This window comes from Nannospalax galili, unplaced genomic scaffold (assembly GCF_000622305.1).
Source record: "Nannospalax galili isolate Female #2095 unplaced genomic scaffold, S.galili_v1.0 scaffold4514, whole genome shotgun sequence".
In the NCBI taxonomy this organism is placed as follows: Eukaryota; Metazoa; Chordata; class Mammalia; order Rodentia; family Spalacidae; genus Nannospalax; species Nannospalax galili.
In genome coordinates, this window is record NW_008333881.1 from 55,673 (window position 1) to 69,065 (window position 13,393).

The 13,393-nt window shown below is 38.8% G+C and overlaps 1 protein-coding gene across 13 annotated transcripts in view; it reads right to left on the reverse strand.

Annotated features, from left to right (window-relative positions):
* The window catches only part of Fbxo38 (F-box protein 38), a 55,627-nt gene that overhangs the window by 38,877 nt on the left and 3,357 nt on the right, over nucleotides 1-13,393 (reverse strand). For 9 of the 13 annotated variants that reach the window (XM_017797038.2, XM_008828671.1, XM_008828668.2 and 6 more), the window contains 3 exons: nucleotides 7,515-7,703; nucleotides 2,900-3,033; nucleotides 72-235 (listed from right to left, as the gene is read on the reverse strand). In XM_017797038.2, coding sequence (XP_017652527.1) covers nucleotides 72-235; nucleotides 2,900-3,033; nucleotides 7,515-7,642 — 426 coding nt within the window. In that variant the 5' untranslated portion in view covers nucleotides 7,643-7,703. Of the gene's footprint in view, nucleotides 1-71; nucleotides 236-2,899; nucleotides 3,034-3,804; nucleotides 3,969-7,514; nucleotides 7,704-12,022; nucleotides 12,209-13,393 lie in introns of those variants that run through there. The other 4 variants (XM_029561378.1, XM_029561379.1, XM_029561382.1 and 1 more) reach the window with 3 other exon arrangements.

Consider the following 13,393-nt stretch of genomic DNA (forward strand, 5'->3'; position numbering starts at 1 on the left):
AGCTCTATAGTTCTTCTGATTCATTATTTCACCAACCAGTGATGTTAAGATGTTCAAACACGTGCACTCACCACCAAGTTTGGGCATGCTTGTAAAGCTTCTAGGACTCCAGGAATGCTAAAAGCCTCATGGCCCCTTACTCTTCGCCTCTCAAGGTATCTAGGGTGAAGGCCATATAGCTGTTCAACGTCTGGCATCTTCTTCAAAAGTGTTAGAAAACTGGAATCTGTGAAACCTGAGAAGTTCAAACACATTCAGAGCAGGTTCACCATGGTAGAGCATGGTGGTGCATGCCTTTAATCCCAGCACTCAGGAGGCACAAGCAGGTGGATCTCTGTGAGATCGAGGCCAGGCTGGTCTGCTGAGTTCCAGGCCAGCTGGGGCTATAGGGAGACTCTGTCTCAAAAAAGAGGTTCTAATACTAGAGGTAAATAAACTGTTACCAAGGAAGACATGCTAGTTTAATCACATGGAGTTTTTCACACTCCACCTGTTCTAGGTTAAGACTTTAGAGCTATCTTTTCATTTAGTATGTATTTTTTGTTTTATCTGCTTTTAAGGCATTTAAATCTTCAACTAACAATACCTTGATCATATGGACTTATTATTGATTGGTGGACAGTAGGGACTACCCACCAGATTGCTACCTACCCACCCTCTTCCAAAGGTGCCTGTCCTAGAAAATCTTCAGGGTTCTGCAGAACACTACAATTAAAAATAAGATACGATCCTCACCTTCAGGAAGTTCCACATTTCAATGTCTAATTCTAACCATGTCCAAACAATTGCTCTCTTAGGTCTTAAACTATTATTACTCGCTACCATTTGAGACAGTTCACGCCTCCCAACTTCTTTATTAAATTTTTGGAAATTGCATAAAATATATTTTGATTTTATTTAGATCCCCTCTGTTTTGAATGATGGAAGAAAGTTGGCTAAGAAAACAAGAGTGATCCAAGTTGAGCAGAGAAGTTGAAAAGAAGCTGTGTATCTGGGAGGCCAGGTGTGCCCGGCAGCAGTAATTAACAAGATGTGAACAGTGATACAGGGATAAGCAAACTTCCACAGCAGGAGCTAGAAGGATGGTGAAGTCACAGGCATGATATTTTTTTCTATTACCAGGGTCTTAGAAGGTGCTGGAAAGCCAACTGTCTGCTCACTGATAACAAAATACCAACACGCAGGAATAAAATGAAGCTCCTAATAACTAAATCTAAAGTGTTCTGGTGAACATTCTTCGGTTTATTTGTACAGGGAAAATCTAGATTTGCTAACCAGAGAATCATAAAAGGGAATAGTCAGGCAAGATGTGGTACAGCCTGTGATTCCAGCACTTAAGAGGTACAGGCAGGAGGTTCAACAGTTCCATGTCAGCCTCAGCTCAGCTTCAGAGCAAGTCTAAAGCCAGCCTGGCTGACAGGAGGCTGTGTCTCAAAAACAAACAACAAGAAAAATTTAAAAAAAAAAAAAAAAAAAAAAAAAAAAAAAAAAAAAAAAAAAAAAGTGACTAAACAGAAGCAAAGTGACTAGGAAGAGGGACCTCAGCAGTTACTTGCTCTGTAATTACAATAGGTCTATTATTTCCTTGTGATGTTTACTGATTGGACAGTTCAGTGTTAATCACTTTACAAGTTTTCTCACTTAACATAATATCCTCAACCTTAGTTACAATGTTAAAAAACAACAAAAAAAAAAAAAAAAAGAAGAAAAAGAAACTAGCACTGTTGGAATTTAAAACACAATGTGACCACTACCAATAGATCTAGTCTCTTTTCTCATATCATAACCATCATAACTGGGAAAAGTTAACTGTGGTGACTCCAAAGAGGTCACTCTTATAAACCTTTAAGCATTTATATCAAGATTCAGGGTTTAAGCACCAGAGAAAAGGCATGACGGAGGTCAGTTAGTGTGGTCTCACCCTAGTTATAGACTGTGTGCTTCCATTCCCTTTTATGTTCACTGCAGAGATAAAATGTTGTGGGCCCATGTACATTTACTGCAGTCTGAAAAGTAGCCATGTGTCCACAACTTCTTCACTAATTTGATAAGCTGCAGGATGTTAATGCAAGCTTGCATCATCACAGAGGAGCTCTACTATCCTCCAGAATCCTGCCTGCCCAAACTCTGGTAAAACCAATCTAATATAAGAAGACAATCTCTCACACTGCCCTGATTATTTTCTTTACCTTAAACCATCAACTCTGGAATTAAATCAATACTTTTCCTTATCATAGTTTTCTAAGTAACTAAAGAAGACTGTGTTTTGTTTCCTCCAAGCAAAGTTCCAGTCTAGTATTTGCAATGTTCTTTTCAAACCAGAAAGGCATATAGTGTTAACTGCTGGGACTAGATGGAAAGTGATATCAGGTAACTTTCGAACAAACAAAGCACCACAAGCTGCACAACACTAGCGAACCCTAGTAGTCTGTTCTGTCTATCCTAGAGAACAGAACAAGCTAGCACCCTTGCAGCCTTCCACGTCTATTAAGAGATTCTTTTGTTTTTGTTTGCCTCAACCCATGTTCAAAGTCTTGTGGTCTGGATTTTTTTTTAAAGTATGATTATTTAAAGAGTCTAAATAATAACCAACAGTAAAACACACTAATTAATGGATTGCCATTAAATGCAAAGCAGTTTATTCCATCTTAGTAAAAATACAACATAATGGGCTTCTTTATGACATACTCATACACATACATCACTGTAGTTTGCTTCTAGTCCTCTTATCGTCTTCTCTTGCTCCCCTTACTAGACCTACTTCCTCTCTCCCCTCCCAATAGTACTCCTTTGCTTTCATAAATGGAATGCCTTTGAAACAAGAAACCACATTCTATGGAACCACTATTATCACTCTACAGCAGGGCTTAAGTGTACCTCACACACTCTGTCTACTTACCACCTGGCATATATTCCCACCACCTTCCTGCACAGAGATCCACAACTCTGACGACCCTCAGATACAAGGTGACTGCTTCCTTCAACTTCCGAGAAAGACATTCCATGCACATGATATCCTGCAGGGGGAGGTACCTTTGTAATAGAAAGAAACTCGAATTTATCAAGTAGGTAAGGACTTCCCTTCCCAAGAATTTACCCACACCCCCATCACCCTTCTCCTACCCTTCAATAAAGTGAGATCTGAGGGAATGCATAGCACTTTAAGGTGAGCATGCATAAAGCCAAACAGTGTTTTAGTAAATAAAGGTAAGCCAGCATATTTGATAAAAACCTCTAATTCTCTCTGTAGGTTTTCAAGGACAAAGAACATTTAAAAATAAACACCCCAAAAGGTAAAATCAAACCAAGGAAGGAAAACAAACACACAACAAAACACCACAATTCAATGCATTTAAAGATTCACTGATAAGGGGAGGTAAGATCAGAAACAACCCATCAACTTAAATATGGTCAGGGTTATTTTGTATCTTTCACAACATCTGTTTCCTAGAGTTCCCGCTCAATTATCACTGGTTTCTGAAATTCCTTATTTTATCTATACAAATATATGTAGACTAATTTTATTGCATAGTTTTGTTTTCCTACATTATTTTACCTTTATTGTCATATATATTATTAAAATCGTCCTAAGTTTTTCTCTTCCTTTTTCCAATCTTCCTGAAACTTACAGCTGACCTCCATTTCTATCCTGTTTCTAACACCAAGATACATTTTCAAAGGCTAGAAAACGATGTTTCTTAGTATCTTTCCACACACACCTAGATTATGTCTTTTCTTTCTTTTCTTTAAAATAAAAGCTACTTTTTTATGGAGTGGGTTTTATGTAACAAACATGGTACTCACTGGTCACAGTCATGTTGCAAGGTAAGTAAGACGCTGGCTATTCTTTTTGTCACATAGCCCTTGAGACAAGGCCACTTCTCTCCTTTTCCCACTCTGCCATCCTTTGGTCCTTGGCCATCTGTCTAACAGCTACTTTAGCCAGGAGGCACCAGCTAGAAGACTGCTTTCTGCAGGCCCCAGTCTCCCAGATGCATCTGCAACATAATTCACTGGTTGCTTCAACCCTACCTCAACTACATAAAAAGTTTCTTCAAATTCCAGATAGTGTATCTTCCACTTTCTGCTAGAATCCTTACTTGTCAGGAGATACTCCCAGAACGCTACATTTAAAGCAATGGAACTGCCTCAGAAACCTTAAGCTTACAAAAGTTTCACAGATGGTTAGTGTTAAGAGCAGCAATGTCAGCAGACTCCAATTCTTAAAAATTATGCCAATTCTAAAAGTCCACCTATTTATGTTGAATATTTGTTTCATTTTTCCCTACCATTGATCCCTCTTCTTCAAAGCTATTTAAATAAAGAGAATCAAGTCAAATTTCTACAAAAAAAAAAAAAAAGCACATTACTGCTGGCCATAAACAGTTCTATAATTTAAATAAAACAATTTTTCAGAAAATACATTACTATACATTTTATAAGCAATAGAAAACACTGAATTTGTTTTCTAAAGTTTTATCACACAGGTATTTTTTTTTCTGAAATGACTATTATCCAAAATATTTGTCTAAGTTTATTTTTAAATCTTTTTAAATAAAAAATAACTTTTAAAAAAGCACATAGAGGGTCTGGTGAGATAGCTCAGCAGTTAAGACCACTGGTGGCCCATGCAGAGGACCCAGGTTCAAATCCCAACACCCACATGGTGCCAACAACTGTTCAAAACTCCAGTTCCAAGGGATCAGATGTCCTTTTCTGGCTTCCCAAAAGCACTGCACATATGTGGTGCATTTACATACATGAAGACAAAACACTCATACCCAGAAAATAATTAAATACATTTTTAAAAATCTTTCAGAAGCACACATGTATTTTAGAAAAAATATTTGATTACTTTCAAGGAAAGCTAACATTTTTCTTATCTCAATAATATGTTACAACTTATAAAGGGAGTCCTCAGATAAAAATTTTAGAAGGCTAAAAATAAGACTCAATCTGCTTTGAGAATATTTTATAACAAGTTCATGAACTCATTATCAATTAACAGTTCTTACATTCTGTCAACTGCTACAAGTTTTCCTTACTACGAAAAGGGAAAGATCCCTTTACTTGATTCTGCTAAACTACAAAGTGTTATGTACTTTCAATTTAAAATATGATCCAATTTGCTGATTATACACCCAAGTATTTTAAAACTGTTTTTGTTATTTTTTGAGACAAAGTCTCCTTGTAGCCCTAGTTGTCCTGGACTTCCTATGTAGACCAGGCTATCCTCAATCTCAGAGAGATCCACCTACCTCTCCCTCCTGAGTGCTGGGATTAAAGGTGTGCAGCACCACCCCCAGCCTAAAACTTATTTTTGAGACATAATTTTTATGAATCTTTATGGGGACAGTATGATCAATCAATATATGTATATAATATATAATGACCATGCAACCAACATCTAACATTTGTTCCTAGGAACAATTTTATCTATCTTTCTTTGAGAATTTTAACAGGTTTACGGTTTAATTCTTTATACATTTATGATTAAGTCCTAAAATAGGAGAGATACAGACATGCTTTTAGTTTTTCCTCCAAACTGTTCGTAGGTTGTAACATCTTCAGTGAATATTACCTACACATCTTTTCCACAATATGAAACTAACTTTATCATAAATTAGAGCGCTACATGAATTTGAATCTACATATGTAGCCCATGATTACATGTTTTGACTTGCTATTTTCTCCAGCTCACAATCTAATTATTATTAAAATGTATTTGAGCATCAGGTAGAGCTAATTTCCTTTTCTGAAAGCTTTGGCAGTTTTCACATACTGTTTTGTAGCACATGAATTTCAGTATCATTTTGTTATAGTAAGAAAAAAAAATCTACTATTTTAATTAAACATTTTATTCGCAGATAGAAACGAATTACCAAAAACTATATACTACATCACAAAAGAATTAACTCCAAAAAATAAAAAATGCAAAATTGTATTAGAAAATAAAAATGAACTGCTCATGACTCCTTAAAATAACATGACCACGCCGGGTATGGTGGCACACACCTTTAATCCTAGCACTCGGGAGGCAGAGGCAAGTGGATCTCTGTGAGTTCAAGGCCAGCCTGGTCTACACAGTGAGTTCCAGGACAGCTGGGGCTACAGAGAGACCCTGTCTCAAAAAGACCAAAAAAATAAAGTAAAATAAAATAACATGACCACTTAAAAACTTCATAATCTCAAAAATATTCAATACCATAGAATTCAATACATTTCTAAAAACTTCACATGTGGAAAGTTTTTCTACATAATCTAGTACAATGGAAAATCAAAATGCTTAGAAAACTGAATTACAACTATAAATACAGAAAAGACAAAAACCGGAAACCCTGAAGTTAGACGGGAAATTCTAAGCATCATGTCACATGTCCCACACAGAACAGAAGGCTGTCACCACAACTATGAAAACCACGCTGCAACGTGAAACAGGAAGAGCAGAGCACACAACCATTGAAGCACACATTTGTGCCATACTGCGATGACTGCTTTGAAAGAAGCAGTGAGTCCTTATTAAACACTTCTGTACCAATCACTGGGCCACAGCTAGAAAATGGTGGACCAAAGGTGCTAACTTGGTTCCCTAAACCCAAAGAAGTACTTAGCATTTGTTTGTTTGAACAGTACAAGCGCCAAGACGAAAAGAAAAGAACAATGGAACTGGGATGAGTTGATTTAATTTTGGGTTTATTTAATCATTGTTATAATACAGCTTGAGTGAAAACATAATTTTTAAAGTTTCATTTTTTTATAAAGGCTCTGGGGACTAGAGAGATCGGTCAGTGGTTAGGAGCCCTCACTGCTCTTCCAGAGGACCTGGGCTCGGTTCCTGGTACTCACATCAGGTAACACCCAGCTGCTTATAACTCCAGTTCCAGGGAATCCCATGCCCTCTGGTCTCCGCAGGCACCTACATGCATGCTTCACACATGAACCCATCCATGCAATCTCAAACACATACACATATGTAAAAATAATAAAAAACCTTTGTTATACAATATTAATCACAAAATGAATTTAATGTGCATAGTATATACAATATGATGGGGTTTTGTGAAGTTTTTATATTACTAACATGTACAGGCACACTGAGGAAAATTTATATAGGTTATAGTCAAAACAAAGTCAGAAACACTGTCTTTTGTTGTATACACATGGAACTTCTATATTGTAATAACAAAAATCCACAAGTCAGTCTGTCAATAATCCCAAGAAGTCTGGAAATGGTAATCTGGAGAAGGGCCAACAAAACTTTCTGTGACAAAAAGAAATCACTTCCTTTTGTGGTATCTGGCTAGTGGCCGTGAGCTATCTGCTACAGTAGCCACTAGCCACACATGACTACCAACATGCAAGAGATCATACAACTGAAGAGCTGAAACTTCATTTCAATTCATTTAAATTTAAATGTCCATGTAGCCAGTGCTACCACAGTAAGCAGCACAGCACCAGGGTCTCTCTTACTTTTACATCTCCAGTACATGAAAGTCAATCAAACAAAATCTCACCTAAAAATATGGCAAAGTACTTCATGTGAAAGTTGATTCATATAGTCTTTTGTTTCATCTGATATTGCTTCCTCTGGGGTTTCACTATTCGTGAGACACATTTTAATACTTTTCTTTCGTGGTCCCATTGTGGCGCTGTCCTTGGTATTAGGCTCAATCGCCCCTCTTGCTTATTTGAGTTCAAAGCACCTGAAAGGCAAGCAGAGAACAGAGACACCTAAAGAGATATAGCCAGCCACTCAACGCTGTCCCCATTACAATCGAGGTGAAACAACGTGCATTTGAATTACCCTGACAGGCAAGCCTTAGAATACTGACATTATAATGGTATACGTCATATTCAAATTGAGAAAAGTATTAATTTGTTCTATTCTAAAGGCACAGAGTATCTTTCCCAGAAGAACAGCAAAGATTATAAGTATGCACTATTTAGAATAAGCAGAAACCCAAGAAAAAAATCCAATTTCCTAATCTGTATTCTGGGGCTTCCTACCTAGCTAGTTCACTCTATTTCTCCAGACAACAATTTCTTCAATATGGAAAGTAAGATCATTAAACTAGGCAACAAAACCACTTCTGGCTCAAATAGCTTACAACTCTCAATAGACATTTAAAATTAATGTGTGAGGCATGTCTGAACCCACAATTACACGAGTGAACCTGTCAGCTGTCAACTTAAGCTGCCTTCTCCATCTGTAGTGCCATTACTACCACGGACTTGGACATTTCGTAAAGCCAGCCCTACACAGTGGACAACAGCGGGGACTCTGTGACTCTTTGGATCTGCCACAAATTACTTCCAGAATTGGAATCAACGTTTTAAATTATTCATTCTCCTATCTACAAAGTGAGGGAGTGGGTTGCAGACTTTTTGTGAATCTGATAAAACTGACTATAGGCCTGGTCCTCAAAAAAATAAATTTTGTTTATAATTTCAGAAGGAAAATGGTTACCTTTCCCTATCTCTTAGATATTAAGTTAATTCACTTTATATAGCATATACATTTTGCTTTAAATAAAGCCTTAGTGAGCAAAGAAGAGGGATGAGATGAGCACCCAGATGTTTTGTTTTGCTTATTGGTACATAAGGCCCAGATTGTCAAATTGTCTGGGAATAAGTATTTTAATAATAGTTGTCCATATACAGAATAGATCTATCTGGCAGTAATGGCATTATAGACACAGGAGGTGCCATTGGTTGACAAAGTCAAAGAGATTTTACTCAGGTATTCCGTAAGACATGCCTCACATACTTACTTTGAATGCCTGTTGTGTGTCTAGCACTGGGAGCAAAGGACCTTGGAAACAACTGAAGAGATAATCAAGTAGCCATACAAAGAAGTTTAGAATTATAAGCTGAGGTAAGTGCTGTAAAGAAAGTGAACAGTTTCAGAGCAGCACCCAGCCGGAGTCAATGCTGGCCTTTCTAAGGAACAACTGAACTGATATCTGAAGGAAGATCAGGGATTAAGGGGAGAAGAGGGCAAGAAAATAAAGAATTCTTGAAAGCCCAAGCAGCATATGCTGGACTCCAGGAAGGAGCCTGTTTTAAGGATGGGAAACAAAACCAAGGGTACAGGGTGAAGGAGGCTAAATGGAAGATGAGGCTGAACTGCAAGCAAGGTTCTTAACCCTCAAAATACTAGAAAACAAGGAGCTATAAAAGCGACCGTGCTTAGGGCACCCCAAAGTAGAAGGAAACACAGCTTACTGAACTATGTACAGCTTCGATAGTTCTTTTGCTTCAGCAGTGAATGGGGGCAGAGGCTAAGGGAATCTTGTGCCTGTCTCTGTGTGTTCTGATCTCTTCTTCCCTCAGGTTATGTGTTATTTCCTCCTGCAGTTATCAGCATGCTTGACACTCCCTGTACTCTACACAAAATCTCAAGCATACCCCTTAATTGGTTCCTTCTAACCAGTCACGGCCCAGGAAGCCAAGGTAATAAGATTTTAGAACTGTGTGTGGATTTGTCAACAGTACCTAATAGCTGGGTCTAAAGAATTCTGCCAAGGGTAGGCATGGAAGCTAGAGTATAGTGAGTCTGCAGCATCTATTTTGACTTCTTGGTATCTTATTTGTATGTTCTCCATCCCATTCTGGCTATCAGACCTCTGAAGAAATAACCTTTATATTTGGAAAAATGCCTAGAGAAAGATGTCAATATATATGCCACCTCCTGATTCCAGCAGAGCCCACCTTGTCTTTGCTGCTCCTTCTCCCCAGGTATCTTCGCATGCTACAACAGCACCTGAAACTGCTGCACAATTATTTTAAGCTTCTAGTTATCAACTCCAAAAGCTTCCTTTCAGTGTTACCCTCATCTGACTACCCCCTCAAACCTCTCACCATTGGGCCCCTCAAGCGATACTCTCCTCTAAGACCACTCTTCTGTTTCCTTCGCCAGTTCACCTGCATGAACAGTTCACCTGCATGACCTCGAGTCTCATTGCCCAAGTGTACCCATTCCCAAGGCTTCAGCTACTACAAATATAAAAACAACACACATTTTTTCCCTACTGCGGTTCACTAAATTCCTAAATTAGAAACCATGAGCATCCTAAGTATACCCAGATCTCTCACTTCCCACGGCCACTCAATGAGTTAGTCCCAATTTTTCCACAACGTTCTCTGATGCATTTCCACTGGCTTTCAGGACTATGGATCCTCATCTAGGGTACTGTGAAGGGTTCCTAATGGATGCCCACCTTTGTGTTCTACAAGGCCTACAACAAAGCAAAACACAGTTTAGGCTTACAATAACTAATTCATCGAATAAATGCTTGCCATAGCATGTTTTACCCTGAAACAAGAGCTATCTTTTCAACACATTCCTCTGATTTAATAAGCTAAAAAAAAATTAAAGGGCTGGGTATGGTGGCACATGCCTTTAAATGCCAGCACTCAGGAAGCAGAGACAGGCAGATGTCTGTAGAGTTCGAGGCCTGTCTGGTCTACATAGCAATTTTCATCCAACCAGGGCTACAGGGAGACCCTGTCTCAAAAACCAAACAGAATTAAAAGCAAGGCGCAGAATGAGTCTGAAGTAGGATATGGCAAAATATTAACAATGGTTACCACTGAGGAATGAGAACAGGCAAAAGTGAGAAGCTTTTATTTCAGATTCAACTCTACTGTTAACAGATTTTTAGATTGGTCATGCTTATGGTATTTCTTTAGAAACTAGCAAAACTCAGGGAGAAAAAAAAAAAATTCTATCTACAGGGAATCCTGGTTCCTGTACGAAGGATAAGTATCTTTCCAATTTAGCCTCAAGCTACCTTTCTAATCTCATCTTTTCAACCCCTACCTGGCTCACTCGAGGAGAACCAGAATCTATTCTGCTTTCTCAACATTGATCCTTCTTTCCTGTACATTATTAATACTGGCTGGAACAGTCATACCCATTCTCCCTCACTGCCTCCCCTCCCCCCACTGTCACCCTTCTCTCTAGGGTAAAAACCATTCATTGGTCTTCAAGATCTAGTTCAAATTTTAAGTATTCTGTGAAAATTTTCACTTCTTTCATCTGAGCATCCTGTGGAATCTATCAAACGCTTCTCTAGCTATGTGTGTACTGTTGGACTGGTCACGTTTCTGCCGGGAAGGCTTCAATCTTGCCTCCAGATAGTAATAAGAGCTCACTCATAGTAAATCCAGTATTCCATACACACCTGCTAACTTCAGGTCTGCTGCTAAGGGCCCTTTCACACTCTTGAGAGCAGTTTGCTACCACAGCACTTAATGATCTTAGCAGTAAATATTATCAGATTTAATCCAGTAAGAATGCACATAGTAGCTATGCTCCAACATGCAAAAGCCTCTGAAGCAGTCGTTACGAACCTGCAGAGCCCAGCCTTCTTATGAGCTGCCACATTCAGACTGTCCTCCAGCTACTTAAGGTTCTGACACACTTCAGCTTCAGACTCTTGACAACCCTTCACACGGACCCTGTTCCTTTATCGTCAGTGACTCCACTGTACTCAAAGCACCTCCCACTTTGATCATGCATTATAATTTTTAATGCTGGAGCTTTCTGAGCCACATTTAGCAAAACCCCGTGTTACCACCTGTGCTCAAAATTTTAAACTGGCTTGCACTTTAAATATCATTATGTTTACAGATTCACTTGTTTAGAACTAAAACTACAGTGATATACAGTTTATAGGTCTCTAGCTTGGCCATGAAAATCTATTTGGCCTATAGTCAGTATTAATACTACCAAAAACAAAAAACCAACAAGAAAAGCCTAAATTAGCAGGACTCACATGCCTTTGGTAAAACTATATTGTTATCTCCTGTAGTAGTCCTACAATTAAGTATGTGTTCTTGTAACTACATGCTCGGCAGGTCAAATGGGGACTCTGCTGATATAAACTTTTAATGAGGAAAGGACTTGAGATGAATATGGAGTAAAAGACAGGATCTTTACCATAAACCTAGGAAGTTGACCAGGAAGGGCCTATATCAAGGTGAAACCCCACCAACCCTCTCCTGTCAAAGTAAGTACCTCTTGAAATGTTCAGGAGATAAAAATCATCCTTACTATAGGGCTCATTTATTTTCCTTAGCCCCACTGCATCTTGACAAAGGACAAGTTTCTTCAACTAAGGCTGGCATTCTCTCCTTGTTATCAAGTATGAAGCTAAGCTATACCAAGCAGCATCTCAGGTCCTGAGAACAGGGCCCAGTGCTCCTGTATGTGAAGAAAACACAAGCAATTCATGGTAAGTCCCAAGTAGAAGCAGTCTCTGTCTCTCTCTCAGAAGTACACTATTTTGTTTTCCCTTGAGGATAAGAGAGATAAAAAGCAACTGAGGATAGGAGAACACTGCCATGTTAGTTTTTGCTTTGCTATCTTCCTACCTCTTATATTACCACACCACCTTCTGCTTCCTCAAGAAACTCAAGAAGGAAGGTTTAAAGGATTAGCAGGATGAAAGAGAAAGAGTAAAGGCAGGCAATCTAGTCACCACCAGCAGAGGAAAGACAAACTGAAGGCTCAGAGGAGTCATGAGGGTGAGGGACGGGTAACCATAAATATATGAAGACTATATTCTAAAACACCATCTGTCATTCCTAGTGCTAGCAAACTTTTAGGGGTTCTGGCTCTGAACATCAAAGGTCACTCTGGCAAAATTACAACCAATTCTGAATATTAAAGGACTACCTAGTTACACTGCTGACTTTGTGGGACAGGCACTTATACGATGGCGACGGAGACACCTCCTAGTCTCCTGTAAACAGAATTACCACTCCCCTCAGGTCATATACTATGTGTTGGAGTCAGGTAGACTGGGACTTCTCAGCCTATGCTACATACCCTAGGAGTGTGTCAGTCCTCACTCAGCCACTGCACACATTCCAGAGCTGCGCCTCAATTCCTGGGTAGAGATGGGTTTCAGGATGCTCCTATTAAGATGCCTCTGACCACACCTTCCTTCACAAATTAAGATTCATCTAATTTAGGCTCCCACACAGTAGCCTGTAAGCACCTGGGTAGGCCATTATCCTTCCATAGCTGCCTGTTCACCAGAGCTTAGCTATAGGAAGCTTTGGTTTGTCCTGGCATCCCAAGCACAGTCTAAAGCCTGAGTTATTTGCCAGTATCCTTGAACCAGGGTCTTTCCAAAATACAGCTTCTATAAAAACTGCTGTTCCCTCTAGCCTTATCAGTTCAACTATCCTCCTCCATCCAAGAGAAACTATAGTAAGTAACCTTACAAATCTATTTGGGTTGCTCCTCAAATTATGCCTATTTTTTAAGGTTTAATTTTCCAACATTTCCTTGCTTGTAAGTAAAATCAAGTTCTTTTAATGCTATACCTCCATCATAGATGTATTAAAACGATGGTTCACAATTCTGAAAAAAAAAAAAAAA